Source organism: Lissotriton helveticus, chromosome 1_1 (assembly GCF_964261635.1).
Source record: "Lissotriton helveticus chromosome 1_1, aLisHel1.1, whole genome shotgun sequence".
NCBI lineage: Eukaryota > Metazoa > Chordata > Amphibia > Caudata > Salamandridae > Lissotriton > Lissotriton helveticus.
In genome coordinates, this window is record NC_136057.1 from 2,011,272,026 (window position 1) to 2,011,291,590 (window position 19,565).

A 19,565-nucleotide genomic window follows, 5' to 3' on the forward strand; every position below is an offset into this window, starting at 1 on the left:
CAGCGGGGCCGATTCATCATCCGCGGCGGGCGTGGGGCGTTCGGGGACGGGGGTCTGTCCAGGCCCAGCTGCCCCGCCCGGGCACCGGGGCTCTGCGCTCTCCGCTGCAATAAATGCCGGAAGGGGCGGGGGCGGATTCCATAAACCCGCAAACACACACACGCGTCTTAATACACTCACAGGTAGACACAGACTCACGTGCAAATACAAATACACAGAACAGACCGCCAAATGAATGGACTGCTGTGCGCGAAAGGTAAATGTTAAACGCGCGCATGATACATGCAATGCAATGGTGAACGCGCTCGCACCATCTGGATTGCATTACACGGGCACTCTGACAGCTCCTAATTAAGATTAATAAGTCTGCCGTGCGCGAAACCGCCAAAAATATGCCAAATCGGGCACGCGTAAATTACATATAGCCTATCACGTCAACGCTACTAAATAGACAGCACAGCGAAGACGAATCACTAGGCAGATGCCATAAAAAACTAAGGAATGTGCCAGCCGGACCCATTTCTGAAATCTTTTTTTTTTTTAACGCATAAGAGCTCGGAAGCTCCGCCCCCCACTTCGTGGTGGCGTAGGCCCGAGCCCTAAAAATATAACTAGTTAAAAAGTTGTCTTTAGACATTTGTTCTGTACCTAGAGGGAATCTTGCTTTGCATTTTTTGATAAAGATAGGGTTGTATCTCTTTCATGCTTTTAAAAGTTCATGAAGTTTGCCTTCTCACTTTACTGTCAAGATAAATGGTGAGTTGAGTGTCATCAACATTCAGGTAGTAGCCGAACCTGGAGGAGTAGATGTATTCTGCCAATAGAGTTGGAGAAGTTTAGGGAGGCTCCCCACTTAAGATCAGAGGTGGCAGAAGTGAGAAGCGATCGGATGCTGCTTGAAAGTTGTGGAGAGAGAATGAGCTGAAGAATAAGAAAGCCTATCCTGAGAACCCCGCTGCATAAATCTGTTCCAACAGAATAGAGGAATAGATGTTGTCAAATGCCACAGAGGGATCAATTAAAAACTGAGCACTGACACAGTGTGAAGATAAGCATCAATCATTACATCCATACTTAAGTTCACAGGGGCAGATAGAGGCCTGTCTCGGTGTAATGGTCTGAGTGGAATCCAGCATGTCCACTGTCTAGAATGATGCATGGTTCAAGAAGTGAGCAGAGGTCTTTGGAAACAGGGAAACACGGACCACTAGAACTTTAGCTGCTGCAGGAAGCAGATAGTTTGGGTGGTGGTTCCCCAGGATTGCCAGATGAGCACCAGGTATTTGGAGGACCAACTTAGACAAATATGAACTAGTGTGAAAGAGTACAGTGAAATATAGAGAGAATAATGAGTTATCTGGGTGATTCTATAGATGCAGGGTAAAGATGTTTTCCTACTCAGTGGACATAGGCCCGCTAGTAAACCCAATTTGACTTTAGTCATTGCATCTGCAAGAAAGCTTGTCATAAGAGGAGAAAATAATAGTAACAATACAGACTGAAATGTGTTTCAATGGCTACATTGTCAAGACTCACTGCTTTGAATTTTGAGGTGTCATAGTCATATTTGCTCTGGACTCTTTGAGCCAAGTATCAGCAGACCCCCTAAACCCCTTCCCCTTGAAAGTCAGTGCTGCTCAGGGTGACCCTGCAGCAAACAGGAGCCAAACTAATGCAAAATAAATTATTTTGTAGAATGCACACTTTAAAGCCATTTGATTAGCACTGGTTGTGTGTAAAGCGCTGCAGGCAGGAAAAGTGGCCTGCCTGGAGCCCAACAAGAAAAGTGAACACGCCTTCAGTAAAAAAAGCCCTCACCCAGCAAGCCTCAGGTAAAACATCCAATGCTTGGTATGGCCAGTGCAAACCTGATTACACACAGCCATGCACAATAAATACCACTGTACTTAAAACACTAATAAAGTATTTCACACATTAGGAGTTTAACTAATCTCTTTAACCTTGAACCAGTTTAAAGACATTTTCTGTTTTTGTCCCTTCCATCTGAAAAAAATTTAATGATGACTATTTATATTGTATTTATATCGTGTACCCAAGGTAGGTGGTATCAGTGTGCTGTACATTATAACAGCTTATTCATTCTGTCATGGTTATAGCAACAAATTGTTTCTTGATAATTCAATGGTCGAGAGAAGGTGTGAGTGGACAGGAAGAAAGGATAGTGGTGTTGGGACATTCTAGCTTGATTCAGGGGTCAAAAATACTTTGATCAGATGAGGAGATTCAAATGTATCGAGTATAGCATTCCAGAGGATTGGATCTAGACCAGTGATTGCTTTAGCCATAGTTGTTACTTTTAAAGCTCTGGGTGCTTTTAGAATTAGGCAGCATTTACTTCATGTTTTTTTAACTCCTTCTTGTTTCTTGCAGTTACAATATTTTCACCTCGAGCATATGCTTTAAATGTGTACCATAGTATTTTGAATGTTAATCTCAGCTTTATTATTAGAAAGTATATTTCTTATGAAGATGGGTATGATGTAGTCGAAGTTTTTCGGATCCTTTAATGAGTCTCACTGATTTTTGCTTTTTATACTTTGTGGGCCTATAGGTGTTTCAGGGAGGTGCACTAGAAATCTACCCCTTAGAGAGACTACTATTGTTTTGACTACTTCACAGTACTAGTATTGATATTTTTTTGTGTTTTTTTTAGTAGCTGTAATTGAAATAGGGGCTTCTGCAATCTCGTTTACACCCAAAGCATTGTCATCTATGCTGGAGAAATGAGTGTCAAACATAAAACAACCGTTTTGTGATTCTTGAACATTGTTCTGGGACATCTGTATTTGCCTGAGAAAGCTATATAATGCAAGGGCCACAGACTACAGATGTGGCATTGGTCTGAGATTTTGAGTGATGATTCTCTAGATAAACACCTGTGCATTCATTCTAGAGACAAATTCTTCCATAAGGAACGGATGGATATATTCATAAGAGTGAAGTTTTAGAAATAATATCTCTTTACCGTGGAGTATTTTTCCTGTTACATTTGTTTGGTTTCATTTTATTGAGGGTGTGTGAAAAAAATGTAAAGAGAAGGATAAAACTGACATGATGTCTTTTGGTTTATTACGTTATTACTTCTTAGCCACCTTAAGGGTTTACACTGGAAAGACAACAGAAAGTCCTTTGGTAGAATGCCACCATGTTTATGTATCTGGCCTTCCTGCATGGCATTTCCTATGGTCTGGCATCTGACAGTCCCATTAATTCATCTAGAGGATGCACTATTAAGAGTCGAGCTTAGCTGAGATGGTCATGGCCTTGAAACTCTGAATAAACCAGCTCTGTCACATTGCATTTCATTGGGGGCTTTGGGATTGAGTGATGCAGTGTTATAAACCAGCAGAACATTAAACAAGAAAGCCATGGCCATTAAAATGACACCACCTTAGTAGAAGTTCACTGTTTCTGTGTAATTCCTAAAAAATATTTTTGCATCTTAAAGGAGTACTCCAAACACCTTTACCAATGAATACTATACAAAAGAGTTTTCTAAAAAGATAGTGCCACTATCCACCTGTTGACAGGGTGCATGTACTGTGCAGTTGCTTTTAATGTGTACGTGTTTTATTTTTGCTAATGTGTTGAACAAGATCTCTGTTAAATAACTCCGGTATTGCATACCTCTGTGTGCCTGGAGCTTCAAACGCCAGCATTTATTTCCAGTCATTAATGATTTAGTACTGCAGACGACCCTAAGGCAACATAGGTAAAGCAAAACAAAACACATTGTGTCATGTGTTGGTGGGTTATTAATTACAAAGGGTTAAGAATGAAACCTTAGGAGGCGCCCCAGAAACTTACCGCTAGAGGGCTTCATGTCACTATTTTATTCTTCTGAAGACTTGACAGATACCATTTTCTTCTCAAAGGAAAAGAGTGTCATATTTCTTTCAAATAAACAGCGCCTTACAAAACTTGAACTGTACACCAGAACTTGGGAAAGCATCACAGCCAATAAAGGCACAGCACTTTGGGGCACATGCATCAACGAAAATACCGATTGCAAACGGGCAGATTCATAGAATCTGCCCCTTTGAGACCGGTATTTTTGCATTTGGGATGCATCTTAACCCAAATTCGCAATTTAAGTAATTGCAACAATTGCAAATTGCGATTCCCTAAATGCAATGCATGATGCAATTCCAATTGCGAATTCGCAATTAGGGATCGCAAATTACCAGCAATTTGAACTTGATGGTAATTTGCAAAAACTACTCTAAAGTGCATTTTTCAAAGTTTCTTGTTACACACACACACAAATGCCCTTGAGGCATGTATGTGCCCAACATGTGGTAACATCTCAATTTCAGGGGTGTAACAGGGTGCCCTTTTGGCACCCATGTACCCATGAAATTGAATGTGCAATTTGTGAGTACCTATTTGGTATTTGGTAATTGTGCAAGCAATTTCCCATTCATTCCAATAGGCCATTAGGCCCACAGGAATGAATGAGAAGCAATTCCTTAATTGTGATTCGTAATTTGTGAGTCACAATTAAGGAATTTGTAGAAATCACAATTTTTTTTGCGATTCCTACGCGCATAGGGATTTGCAAATCCTAATTAGAGATTTCCTAAAATTCACTATTTAGGATTTTCAAATCCTGACTTTGATGTATGTGGCCCTGTAAACCCCTTGTGTGTGCATGACGGCTGTCGCGCGTCACAGTGGGCAGGTGTGTCGGATGACCCCCGGCCGTCCGAACCCCACCCACTCATTAAAACCCCAGCACCGCAGCGGAATTTTTGCCGCGGTCAAGGGGTTAAATCATGTTTAGCGTCCAGCTGTTTCTCCATTTGCTTTAATTCGAGCCACTTTAGCAACAATTTCAAAGTTCGCCTTTTTTCAGAAACAGGATGCACTCAAATGCACAAGAAAATTAGTCATTTGTTTTCTCGAGAGATTAGATGCCCATTTCATGGTTTCTATGGGTAATTGGGAGTCTTGTAATGCGCCACATCGTTATTTCTTGTTACTTTACAACATTTAACAGTTGGGCGAAAATGACCACAGTATATCTAGAGTATAGTCCAGAGTAATGTTGATTAACCCTGTCTAAAATTGCTTGATCACAAATCCTAATCTAGTTCGAAGTCAGTTAAAGGCAAGCCTCAAGAGTTCAATAATCAGAATTTTCTTGACCGCATGCTGCTAGGTTTGTATCTCAAGAGCAAGGTGAGAGAATTCCATAGTCTAGGTCCTAGAACGCCCTATGACCTTTCTCCATACTTTATCCTCTTCAATCAACATTGTTTAATCTAGTGAGTGGATATTGGCAACAGTGGGGCATAGTGAGGTGCTATTTTCTGCAGGTGAACAGGATCTTTTCGCCATTATGTTATGTGGACAATGCATAAGCCAGCTATAAATTGGAGGAAATAGTTTTGGCATGCAAAGTCTGGCAAATTTAAGAAAATCCACCTTCCAAAACTGGGCTAAAGATTGTTCTAGTTAAAATATATTATATTTAGTACTTAACATTTTGACTCTTTAGAGTCTTAAAGGACCGAATTAACATAATAAGTAACCCATAATTCTAATGAGATTGGGCATGTGTGTACCTATATTACATAGATGTACAAATGGCCTGCTTTATTTGAGTCAATTCATAATCTGTTTTCAAAAAACGTGAGGTAACTTCATTAATGGATTTACTCAAATATTAAATTCTACCAGTGTGGTATAATCCTATGTGTGAGCAAACCTTACCGGGACAGGAATGTGTGTTTAAGCAGAAAGATGCCTTCAAAATCTGGGGTGCACAAACATAGCTACAAGTTTTCTGGAATTCACAAATTTTCTAAGGATAATTCCCAACCTGAACAGGGTCCAAGTTTCGCTCCCGCCAAATGCAGTAGTAAGTATCTATCCTTGGAAGGAATGGGGATGAATATATCTCAAAGTGGTGTGGGCACAGGATATGGTGCTCCCCCATGAAGTAACGTATTTTCTTTAATGTGAATAAGGAACAAAAATAAATTTCAAAGCGGACATGCACTGTTGCTATTCATTTGTCAGCTCCGTTTATGCATGCATAAAATACTATGAATATGAACGTTCATGGAAAGCTTCACTTATCTGAACATTCGAAAAAGTCATGGCATTTAATGAAAAGTACAAAAATGTACAAATGTTTCCATATCGACTCCACTCCTGCACAGATTTTGATAGGGTGGCTCAGACTTGCCTCTGGTCCAAAGTGCTCCACTGTTTGCCCACATTACGAGAGAGCTTTACAGAGAGACAAGGAATTGCATTATGTAGCCGCTGGACAAGACCTTTTTATAGGTCCATCTATGGAAACTTTGGCGTGAGACAGAGTTGTGTACATATCCCTACCCTCTTCAATTTATATCAGCAGTTTAGCTACGGAAGAAGAGGCATGGTGCTTTCCTCCAACATTAGAGAGCAAGCTTGTTCCAGCTGTGTTCTTTGGCAATGACATGATATTTCTCATTGTCATCCAGATGGGGCTGCTGCTTGGACTGGGCTATGCAGCCTTATGTCTAACTAAATAAATAATCAACTGGATGACATAAGCAACACAAAAAGAATCTTTTCTGGAATGTAAAGAGTGAATCGCAATTCATATTTGAAAGGAAGCAAGTTGGATACAACCACTAGGCCTAATTGTTATTCAGGCATCATGATCAATCATAAATTCTCCTGAAGCCCATTAGTTGCTGCTTAAAGGTGCAGACTTTTATAACAGCTCTGGGCCTAACAACACAACGTTGCCCATTCAGTAGGCTTATGAGGCAAAGGTCCTCCCAAGTACTGGCACCTAAGGCAGTTGTGTAAATGTTGGAATTTGACAAAATTGGAGGTCCGAATTGGGGGTGGTCCTCTGTCCAGGAGCTTTCAAACCATCCCAAGCTATGCACCTGGAATGCTCTCTCGAATTCGGATGGGATGCTGCCCTAGGGGCCTAATTGAATTGACAACATCAGATCACCTTGGCTCTCTTTGATTCCCTGTTGACATAACAGCGGAAGAGCACATCAGAGTTAGAGAGTGATTGGTAGGTGGGCTGCTAAGAAAACTGTTGAACGCTCTTGATTGGATACACCTCAGGCTCAGCTTTAAGCTGTGGAACATTCCCATTGTGTTGCTTCTTCTGCAAGTACAAAAAAAGTGTTGATGCCAAAGAAACCCTTCTATATATAACATTTTATAAACTGAAGAAAATACATTTTACATTCTTGTCTAAAAATGACATCATCACCTACTGTTTGAAAATCATCTATGTTATTCAGGCTGGGTATGCTGGCATTCTTACACACTAGTAGTTCATGGCAGAGAATAAACAGAAAAGTGTCACGCATAGCTAGAGCTTGTGGCGCCCGGGGCTATCCCTCAGATAGCTGCCCTGGGGGGGAGTGGAGGGGTGCTGGGGAGAAATGAACGGCGAGCACTTGAAAGAGGTCCGAGAGACACATATCATCGCCACTAATAGTTACCTCGATCATGCAAGTTACATGCACATTCATGACATGGTCCAGGGCTAGACAGCCCCCGTCCCCAAAATAGTGCCGCCTGGGCGGACTGCCCCCACCTAGCTGTGCCACTGAAGGAAAAGCAGAAGGAAACTCAAAATTCAGTTCTACCTACTCTGTTTGTGACATCTCGCTCATAACATCACAGCACGTGCAGGACCGCTGTCACCTGTTCCTTACCTCTCCCATCCATGACATCTCATCCATAACATAACAGCTGGTGCAGGACCCCTGTCCTCTGGTCATATTCAAGCCACCTACCCCATCACGTGCCCAGCTTCTGTGGGATGAACACCTACTCCTCTAGGCATAAACTGCGATTGTACAGAACTGGTTTTAGGGTGTGCTGATCTGGTTAAATTTACAAGATCTCACTAGAAAAGTCACCCTGACCATCTAGTTGGTCGGAGAGATGCTTCTATACTTGCACCGATATTAGGCTCTCAGATAACTAGTTGCACATTCAACAGCAACACCTAATTGGTGCAAGAAAAAGATTGTGGATCGTATGCAAACACTAATTGCCCCACTATCACCCAAACAAAGTCTGAACTCTTTTCAAACTCCATTTATGTGTCTGCTCAAAGAAGAGGTTCTGTAAGAAAATTAGAGCGGCCAGACAAAAGGGTGCGTATCTTGTTACTCCATGAAGCATAAACATTGATCAAATAGTTGAATGAAAGGATAAAGCAAATCTTGACTAATTATAAAACGTGGATGAATAACAACATTATCATCATGAAATGCCTATCTTTCTATAACTTTAGGATATTTTTCCATGACTGCACTTAGTTTGTACTGGCTTAATATACCCTTAAGATATTGTGTATAATAGTTTGAGCCAGAAAAACTGCCTGACTAAAATACTGTCACAAATTAAATACATTTTTGTTGTCCTGTTGGCCCATCACAAACATGAAAATAAGACTATTCCTCCCACAGACAACTCTAGCCATACACTCCTGGAAGAAAATAACCCCCAATCCGATATCAAACAGACGCAGGCATCAAATCTTGTTCCATTATGGACTACACAAGGACACTGTTTCTGGAAAAACAAAATATCCAACCTGAAAACCCCGCTGCTCTGGAAACCGAACCGTTCCTTTTCATGACACCAAACAGCCTTCACCTATAAACTACGATACCAAACCGCCTGCATCCTGGGCACATGCAAACCTCAGTCTTTGTATCTAACCAGCCATTATTCACAAAAGAGAACATGCTCCTCTGGATGCCAAGTGCTCATTCACCCCGAACACTACCACACATTTCCTACTCGAGTACCTAGACTTCAATAGTTGAAGTGAAGTTATCATCCCGCGCGTGACAAGAAGTGAAAGTCCCTCACGGGCCGTGACGCATCACTGCTACGTTCTCAGGCACGAGGGCTGGCTAAAAATTATGTCCAGGGCCGTCATTGGTAGTGCTCGCACGCTACAAGATTGACGGCCCTGGGACGGACGTCACAGACACACAGACAACTACAAAAGCAGAGTTATGTTGTTCACCGCACCACCACTAAGCTAGGTGGTGGTGCGTGCACTGCAGGCAGCATTTGTTGCTTTTTTGCAAGCAGGTGCACAGCGCATGCACTTCAAATGGCGGGCGCGCATTACTGGCCCATGGCGATGGCCTTTGTAATCTATTTGGGTACACTGACTGACAGTAGTGTCAGTCAGTGTCCCCCAGTAGTGTCAGTCAGTGTCCCCAAATAAATTAGAAAGGCTGCCGCCAAGGGCCAGTGCTGCGCAGCCGCCGCCTTCAAAATAGTGCTGCTGGGCGGTCTGCCCCCACTGCCCCCTCCCCCCCCAGCTAAGCCGAACAGAATGTATCATCTGCGGATAAATAATATATTTATTGATTATGCACCCCCGGAGTGTTTCTTAATGATGGTGGGCAACCAGTTGTTGATGTATCTGAAAACTTGATAGAGATGAAGGATTTTGTAATCGCAGCACATTATTTTTAAAGGAGGCACTCACAATAACTAAAAAATATTCTGTCAGGGGCCAAATATTTTAAATTAATATCAGCATGATGGTTCACACAATTATTTTATCTTGTTTTTTTATTATTCTTTTGTGTGTATGGCTCTTTATAGTATTGTAGAATTTCATGATTTCTAGGACATGATGTTATTTTTTTAATGTATTGATGTGAGTACTTAATTTAAGCCAGTGGTTTCCGTGCTGGGCACCAGTACCTAATTGACACCACCACAGCTTGTGACAGTCTGCCACAGGGTGGCACTCTCTGGCTAATTTCGAGATAACCACAAAAACAGTTAATTACTAATTCAATATACATAGAAACTGACTATGATCTTACATGCCCCCCCCCCATCCTCCCTCACCACACATACACACACACAAAGCCATTCTTATAGCTTTGGGGGCCTGAAATAGTCCAAATTGTCACACTTGAGATGGTTTGTAGTTGTGTTGTTACTATCATTGGCAGCATGGCAATGTTTGGTGCAAGCTGCAGAGACCTCATGAAGAGAGCCCTGGCACTTGTTTTTTTTTTTTTTGTTTTTTTTAAATACGCAGTGATTGATGTAATGTTAATATACTTTTTCTGGACCGATGAAACACTGGAAATATATTTATTACAAAGTTAGTGAATAAATCATGCCCACATGTTCCCCTTCTTTTAAAATCAGGCGCTTTGACTTTAAGAGAGACATTTTCTTTGCATACAAAGCCAGCTCTTTCATCTATAATTTGTAATGCCTCCGGTGTGCCTCGCTGCTTTGCATGCCGAGGGCAACAATAGAACAGTCTTAACGGCAGGTTGCTGCCGATCAGAAGTATATACAAATGCTGCTCCTCTGAACTTGTCAATGGCGGCATGGAGGCCTGGGAGGAGTGATGGATTAGGAACCGAACACCTGCCATGTCTGAACCTGAGAGATATGTCTGAAAGGCTCAAGGCGAACGCGCATGGCCCGTCCTCTTCTAGTCTGTGCTTGCAGCTTTTCCATCTCCTTCATCAGATAAGAGACTCTGAAAAATACACCATGTCTGCTTTCTGCAAAAGGTCGCAGACGGTTTGCTGATTAACTTTTCAGTGAATTTCATTTGTTTCTCCCTTACTGTAGTCTTAGTTTACATTATTGGTGAAATCTGAATCTGCATGTATGCAGACATTGCTTCCTGGATAGCTTGCAAAAAAGCAAACATTTCGTTAAACAGCGAAACTATAAAATGCAGCGCACCGAAAAAGGGCCTTTGGGAAACGATTTGGAGAGCACGTGTCAGAAACTGTTTATGTAAGGCCGCCCTGCCTTCAAGAACCTACAAGCAACTGCCACGTGACTGATGCTTGTTAACCAATGAATGGCATCACAATGATGTGACGTTTTGTGGAAATAACTTCAGAAAAACTTGTCACCAACTGTGTCTGTCTAACCGTATGTCACTTTGCCTGCCTTCTTGTGTTTATCCGTGTGTCTCAAGCAGTCTCTTTGAGACTTTACGTCTGTCTCTCTTATTTTTTATTTTACAGAGTTTTATATAGCACGAACTAGACCCAATCGGGTATCAGAGAGCTTTACATAGCACTAGTTGCATTACACGAGGACACATTTGTTTTTGTTAGGAATGGGGAGATTTAGTGATTTGAGCAGAATCACAGGATGTTCAGTGTCATTGCCGATGCTCGAACCCAGTTCCCTAGATTGGAGGTGGACCCCCTAGCCATTAGGCCAACTTGTCTCCCTCTCTGTCTCAAATAGCAAAAAAGTGATGCCTGGAAGTGCTCGATCCACTTCCATCCACTGGTTACCATGGCAGAGGGATTTCATCCAATGAGTTTTAACCTCCCTTTCTCATTATGTTGTTATTCACATCTGAATAGCGCTAGCCACCTTGGTTATGATGTTGAAACACTTTCTCCACTTTGCAAACACACATAAATAGTATGTAGACCAGCCTTGCCCCATCTGTAGGGGGACAGTCCATCACAAGCTGGTAACACCGTGCTGAAAGGATCACGTGTATTTCCAGAAGTGCCTCTGACTTGTTGGCCTTCATCAATGAGCTACAGTGTAAGGATGGAACTGCAAGTGTGGGACATACTTACCTACCTACCTGCCTGTCTGTCTGCTTACCCATTTTTAATCCTGCCAGTCTGTCCATCTTTCTGTCCATTTGCCATCTTTTTGTCCATCGCTCCTACGGGCTTATTGAGCTAATACACATATTGCTAGATTTGTGTGAATATGGGTACACAGTGTGTATACAATTGCGCACTGAGGAAATTCAGCTGTATACATAAATTAACTATTTTTCTTTTGTTTGTTTTTTCCTCCGGGGGTGGGGTAGGGTGTATTTTCCCGATCGAAAAACATCTTTCCCTCATTACCTTTGAGTTTGGAAGTGACTCGCCCACCTTCAAACCTGGAAAGGATTGTTACCTCATCGTTTGCTGGAGTAAAGCTCCGACGACTTTAACAATGCGGTTGCACAGGATCCGAGGTTGTTAATACTCATAAATGCACATTTGTGGGTGTTCACAAGCTCACACGGCTAGCCACTCCCTCTTCCACCCACCCTCTTTCCTTTTCATCCAGCTGACTACTGTACAATTATGTGCACTTATGGGGTAGATTTATTTAGCATTAAAACTGTTTATATCTATCCAGAAATCTTATGTGATTTGTTGTCAGGTGTTAAAAAAATCACTTTTCAAGCCTAAACACAGGTTTAGGGCTGAAGATACCTTTTCGAATCAGGTCTAATGGATTTCAGAACTCAATATGCCGGCATCAACCATGTAATGCACAGAAACAACGACTATGATTTCCCAAGATTGACAATTTATTTACAGAATGTGTTTTCCAGTGCACATCTTCCCCCGGTGAAACAGACTGATGCAATGATCACATGCGAGTGTAAGTCAAGCATTCATTTCTCCATTATAAGTGCCGTGTATATAGTTTCCAATGTTATATCAGTTCAGGGAATTGGAATTATCCACCTTCGTTAGAAGTGAAGTAAGAATAAGGTAAGGCACACAATGCATGCTGTGTCTTGAAGAGGAGACATCAGGCCGACACTCATGATTGACCATGTCAGGCGAAGCACTAAATGCAAGTTTATTGCAATAACTCCAGCGCTCTTCGCCTGGTTCAAAGCCCCTCAGCAGCAAAGGAAGGCATCCATCCAGCCTCGTCAAAAATTCCCCGAGGGGCACAAATGAGTTGAGGCAGATCCTGAACACTGTGCAGAAATGGAATGTACACCTCCGCTCACGCCTGGACTTTTCATGGACCCAGGGTTTGAACTTCCCTGCAAACATGCCATGTGGCAGCCGGGCAGGTCAGTAAGAAACCCCACTGTGAGGGACCCCTGCAGGTTCACCTGGCAGACTTTAGGTCGCATAAAACTACACTTACATTCATGAAACTTAGGGGCATATTATCAAGGGGGTTTATCTCTGCTTTTTTGGCTTTAAAAGCCAAGAAAGCAGAGATAAAATTATCTCCCTATTATCTAGCTGTCACTAACACCAGTTAGTGACAGCTAGTAAGAGATAGCGACCATCTTGGGCCACACTTTGCATGTCAGTGATATTTATCACTAATGACATGCAAAGTGGGCGTGCCAAGATGTTAGCGACTGGAAACAGTCGCTAACATCGCTATCTCCTATTACCAACTTTTGGAGATATTCGCGCTAAGCGCGAATATCTCCAAAAGCTAACACCTGTCCCTGAGCAGTTCTTAGCCATGTTATCCAATGGGAGGTGGATAACATGGCTAAGAGCATTAGCTCGGTAATGCATGAATATCGCTGACTTTTCAACGATATTCATGCATTGCAGCCGTTTTTATCGCATTTGCGATAAACCTTGGTAATACCAAGGTTTATCTGCGATAAAAATCGCCGCAGCTCAGCGGTAAATTTTTGTCTCTAACCAAGCAATAGCGATAATTATCGTTATTGCTTGGTAATATTTATAGTTACAATTCTTTGCATCCATTTAAATCGCGGGCTCGCATTGAGTGCATCTGTGTGCTATGTGTCAGGGCACGGGTACCTAATAGGGTGCATAGTAGGACTCTGCAGCAGTCAATGGGGGGTGGATTTTCACCTCCACCTGCTACAAAGTGCTGCACATACAGTGATATCTAATGTTGTCCCTCGACAATGATATTCGAGTGGGCTTAAAGAAAGATTCATTATTTACAAAGTAGCACAATAGACTACTTCCTTCTGCGCAGCACAAGAATAATCTTATGTACGAATAACCGTGGGCCACAAAGGGTAATAGTCTACACAGAAGATGTCCTACCACCATTACATCACTTACAAAAGTAAAGAATATTCGGAATGAAGCCTTTGGTAGAACACGGGTGATGTTTAGACATGGGTTTTTCAGCCTTTTAATTTAGTTGTAACACCTGAGCCTGTGTTATAGAATCAGCTGCATTACGTTCATGCTCTTTAGCTAAATTTTAGATCTGGCTTGACTGCACTGGTGTTTGTAAGACCTGTTCTTTGCTGAGTTCAATTAGTGTGAAAGTTATTTCTCTTTGCAGTGAAATTCTTCTTGTAAAGTGCAGAAGATCTTTGCATGGGCGAAAGCAAGGTTTAACCAGCAAACTGAAGTTCACAAGATGTAATCAGTGAAGGCTTCCTTGTTATGTGAAGGGCAAGAATTTGGTGAAACCCACATATGTAAGTGCACTTGCGAAGTCTTTCTGCAGATCAAAGTCTGCTGCTGACCTGGTCCACATCATCCACGGCATTCTTTATACATATGTTATGATGTAATAATCTATTTAGTGTAGCCACATGCAACTCACCTGGATATAACTGATTTGTTGGAGCACTCAGTTGTGCAAGTTTGTTCACTTTGTAGGCAATATCTGATCCTCGTGTGTCTTTCCTGTTTGTGCAAAATCCTGTTGTTTTCGATACTCCTTCTGGAGACGTGTGGAATTCTAATGCTTTTAGTACATCAACGGGTCCTGCTGGAGAAAATAAAAACACAGTGTTACAGGAAACCCAGATAAACTAAGACATTTAAGTCATTTCATGGTTCAGTATATGAAATACAATACCACAAGAATGTGTGTGAGTTTGCTGAATATGAATCATGTTATTTGCAATCAAATATTTAATACATTCATTTTCCTTTAGGAGGCCATGCCTTTCACCCATAAGTGAAAATCTCTGATTGGAAATATAGCAGTGCTTGTTGGTTGACATATAAAAGAGCGGACTACTATGGTCATAACATTTATTGACCTCCTCTCCATTAGGGAACGGGAAGCATAAATGCACACTTGACTTGGGACGAATTAATGGGAATAACATTTTAAAAAAGACACGAACCACGCATAAATGTGTCTACATCACAGAAACACTTAACATTTGAGGCATTAGGAAGAAATACCCCAACCTAGTTGATACATTGGCTGTGTCACTGCCCAAAACATAGAGTGCAAACACAACTACTGAAAGAATCTTGTGATGAACTATGGAAATGTTATGGATTATTGTTTTGGGATTTACAAGTCTGCTGAGCTCCTCAATCTACTGCGCCCTAAGCTATGCAATATTTTTAAAGCTCCCTATAAGTACATGATCTGCACAATAAGCAATAGGAAATTTAGTAGAAGGATAACTCATAGTGATCAAAATATTTGTCATGTGTGTTCCGTCTTTTAGGCTCTTCATAGATCTGCAAATATGCAATAGCAAAATTATGCAAGTGGGTGTTTCAGTTCTCGAGGGATTTTGAAGTTGAACAGAAAAAACTGTTAGCAGTTCTTTTAGAGATGGTTTGACATAAATCACGGAGATTAATGCTGTCATAAATCCCCAGTCAAATCATGAATCAACATGTAAATGCAACAGCCAACCCGGGGGAAAAAGGCAATGCATTCCACGCTATTGGTTGAAAGATGGTACTGGTGTATGTTAAAGAAAGCATCATGTCAATGTCAGCACAGAACTAATAGATCAATCTGTGAAAGGAGCACGTAAGGGCATCCTGGGCTAAGGCATTTGACCCAGATTCACCCATCGATATATTTGAACACGTATTTGATGTTGATTAGAGCCATGTTCTGTTTTTTGAAAGTTTCCTTATGCATGTCAACGGAGGCAGACAATATAATATTTTGACAGGGTTTTTGCATGTATCTAGTAATCTAAAACTAGATTAACTAAAAAGCACACTTTTGACATACTGAATGGTACTTAGCTTATTGCTGATTTTATTCATCAAAGTATCATTCATTGAAGGAGTCTTTAAATAATTTTCGGCCCTCCTGGTTGGTTTAATAATATTTACCTCAATTTTATGTTATGCTATTCATACTTAACTTTCTTGCTTCCTTTCATTCCACATTGTTGGCTCCCTTTTCTTTTTAGATCTGGCTTTACAGCGCAGATGTCTTTAGAACGTATTGTAACACTTCTTTAAAATATACACAGAGAGGGCTTTGGCTCCATCCGGAGGAGTATTTTTCTCCCAACTCATGTTATTTGTTGTTTGGAGTATCATCCAGCCCTCTGTGGGGTTCTTAGATTGCAATGCATGAGGGACTATTGTACATCTCAAATGTACACTGATTAATCACATACTAATTGTTTAACCCATAGTCCTGTACACAGAATCAATCATTTTCTCACTCCATCGGCCATTTATTTTATTTTTAGTCAAGACTTTAAGTGCGCGCCATATCTATTGTCTTTGCCAATACTTGTTTGATGTTTTTATCACTTTTAAACTTTGGTACAAAGAAGCATACCTCCAGATCTCTTTCTAAGTAAAAAAACGATCACACAACATTCTTTCTGATTTGTAGTATCATTCTCTGTAGAACCACCCACAACATGCCGTCACCCAACAATACTTTCTCATCTCTGCGTATGTGAACCCATACATAAAATACATTAGCAAGGTGCTTTTTTCTAGGCGGCACTTCATATTTGCAAATCTGGTAGCCCAACACAAAGACTCTGGAGTAAATAGTGCATTCTTGCCTTCCTATTTACAGTTTCTCCTTCAGTAAATTTGGAATATTCACAACTAGTTAGGCTAGCTCGTGTATCTCACTCCTAATCTATAGACTGCTATCCTATTGCTTAGTGTTCTTTTTAGGTCTCGCCTAGCGTTAACAGTGCGAATGCGCTGCTCTCGCCATGCGAGGACCTTTTGAAATCGATGCAGCCAAAGCTGAACATGCATGAGTACGGATGGACAAAGATGCCTGCTCTCGCCATTCACCCAAAGCGAAACATGCTCGCGTACATACGGACAGTGGACAGTCTGACACCATCTTGTTTTTTTTCCTTCTGTGCCCACTCGTGCTCTTCTGCCCAGAACTCCTCCTTCACTGTGTGCGGTCGCACGTTCACACTTCTAGACCGCTCCAGGGTCCTGGCAGTGTCTCCCTGGCCCGCTTGGCTCACTCACTCTCCTAAGTCACTACTCCTCACACGCGACACCTCCTTCAGGCCGCCCCCCCTTCGCTGCCTCCACCGATGCACGGAGCGACTCGCAGCCCTTCCGACTCGCAGCCCCCTTACCTTCTGCTGTGTGCTGGTGGGTGGCGGCGCCGCTTCCACTGCCGCCTGCTGCCTCGAAGCCTGGATACGCTTCCTGCCACCCCGGTGAGGCATACCACCATTTTTTCTCCTCACCTTCAAGCCGCACACCTCTCAGCGGCAACAACCAATGCATTGTTTCTTATTTTTTTTTTCTTTGCCGACTTCCTCGTTATGTAGTTTAGATCTTTTTATCACTTACGTAATTCTTGCATTTTGTTTATTTGAAATGAGCATTTATGGCTTTCCTCCGTGAAATAGAACACGTAGGTGTGCTGTCCTGGTTATAGTTTGTATTTAAATGGGTGCGGATGCTTTTCTGTAAATTGCCTTTGACGCACACACTAGAATTCCCAGACGAGACTGGTTTGGCACCCGCAACCAGTCTGTAGTGCCTAAAAGCGTGTGTATAGTGTATGTTGGCATGCTTTTGCCGCCTTTGGCCTTGTAAATGAGAATCCGTAGATCTCCTTTCCTAATGGTACTCATATTAGCACCGAAAAGATGAATGGCAGAGTTGACTGTTGGATTCAGCACTTCTCTTTCAAACACATACAAATGCAGCACTTACATCGGTCCTCTGCGCTATCATGTTGCCTCATTAAATATTTATTTATCAGCCATATCTGCGGAAGAAATGTTGCACAACAGTGATGGTGGCAAAATGGGGAGATGCGGTGGCTAATATAGACAAAAGTTAACTGTTGCGCTGTGGATAAGAGGCGCCGCCGCTGTGTGGAATTCAACTGTGAACACTGGTAGTAACCAAGAAACACAAGCATAAATACTTATATTTACAACGATTCGTGCAGGCCTAACTTTTTTCCGGTGCACATGTAATAACCAGCCGCAGAGGCCCTATTCTCCCACATGGTAGGGCCGGGCAGAATAGAGGCCCTGTTCACCCCCACATTGTGCTCCCCAAGAGGTCCTGTGTCCCCCGAGAGTCCCTGTGCACCCCCACATGGTGAGACTCGCCATCCGAGAGGCCCAGTTCTCCAACATAAGCAGGCCCATCTCAAGTGCGCCTGTATTGATAGGCCAGACGGCGAAAGATCCTCGCACATGGTGACACCTGGCTGAGTAACGACCCTGTTCTGCAAATGGCGAAACCAAATAGAAGAAGGTTTGTTGTCCCAATCTCCCACCTAGTGGGACTCGCGGCGGAGAGGCCCTGTTCTACCTTCTGGCGGGGGCCGACGGTGGAGAGGCCCTGTTCTCCCACATGCGGAGACAGGGCAGTAGAGGGTCTATTCTCCCACCTGGTGGGTATCGTGGTGATTCCTGTTGGAGCTGAGACGATCGAGGACCCTCCTTACGGACCCAAACTACCATATCCGGGTCCCTACCTTGTAAAATTGACCATTCAACTATCAAATATGAAGTCTTAACTACATGAAGAAAAGATCTAAAGTGAAACTCAACAATCAGCAACTGTGAATAAACAAAGGGTCACCAAATAGAAAACTCATTTTTTTCTAATATATTATCACCGTTAAGAATTCACAAGACACTGTCAACTAGAACTTATAGGAAATTGTCAACCAGTATAGAGCATACGCACTGTTCAAGCCCTGAAGAAGTCCCTGGATGGGACGAAACACGTTGGCGGTTCCAAAAGTGATGCTGTCAAAAGCTTTTAAAGATTGAATAATAAAGAATAACTGAAAACTGAAAACATCGACTTGTTCGTGGGACTAAATCTTCTTTGACTTATTCATTGTAATAAATTGTGTTTAAAGTGTGCTGGGCTACTATGTGCTGTTAAATTGTTGAGGGTTAGGTTCTTTGAATACGCCCTTAATTTGAGGGAGTATAGGGAATTGTGCTCCCAGCCCCTTCTTCTGCACCTTTTCCATTCATCAAAACTGATAGGGATTTTCTAGACTAGTGCTGGCATTCTATGCTTTGATTCCCTTTTTTTGTCTGTACCAGCGGGAGAGGCCTTGTTCTCCTACATGGTGAGACAGCAGTAGAGGGTCTATTCTCCCTCAGGGTGGGGGCCAGCGTTGGAGAGGTCTGAGGCCCTGTTCTCCTCGCTGTGGTTCCCGTCGAAGGTTCCGCTGTAGCCAGGGTCTCGCGGACTGACGCTCCTGTAGGCCCAAGAAATGATGGGTAAAGCGTGAGGTGTTATATGTCTGTGCAGGGGGAAGGGTGGCTGCAGACCAGAAGAAGAAACACTGAGTGTTGGTTCGGCGGTAGATGATGCCCTTGGTCTGATTGATTTTTGTTGATCGGACTCGATCGCTTGCTGCAGATTGATTAAGATGGGTCCACACAATTTGTGGGCTGTGAGGGCATGGGCCGTGTTCAGTGAATGAATGGCGAGGCGTCATTTAGCCAGCACCAATCCCAACAGGGCAAATCTATGCTTCATTTTAGCCCCTTGTTTGGGGGTTGGGAGTACACCCAGCAGGCTATGTTTGATCTAGGCCTTCAACATGCGTAATTTCTCGCTGTAACTCCCCCCAGT

General features: G+C 42.4%; 1 protein-coding gene across 3 annotated transcripts in view; it reads right to left on the minus strand.

Moving 5' to 3' along the window:
• COL11A1 (collagen type XI alpha 1 chain) overlaps positions 1 to 19,565 on the minus strand; it is a 393,245-nt gene that overhangs the window by 337,212 nt on the left and 36,468 nt on the right. For all 3 annotated transcript variants that reach the window (XM_078644690.1, XM_078644705.1, XM_078644698.1), the window contains exon 2: positions 14,338 to 14,505. In XM_078644690.1, the coding sequence (XP_078500816.1) occupies positions 14,338 to 14,505 (168 nt within the window). The remainder of the gene's footprint in view (positions 1 to 14,337; positions 14,506 to 19,565) is intronic.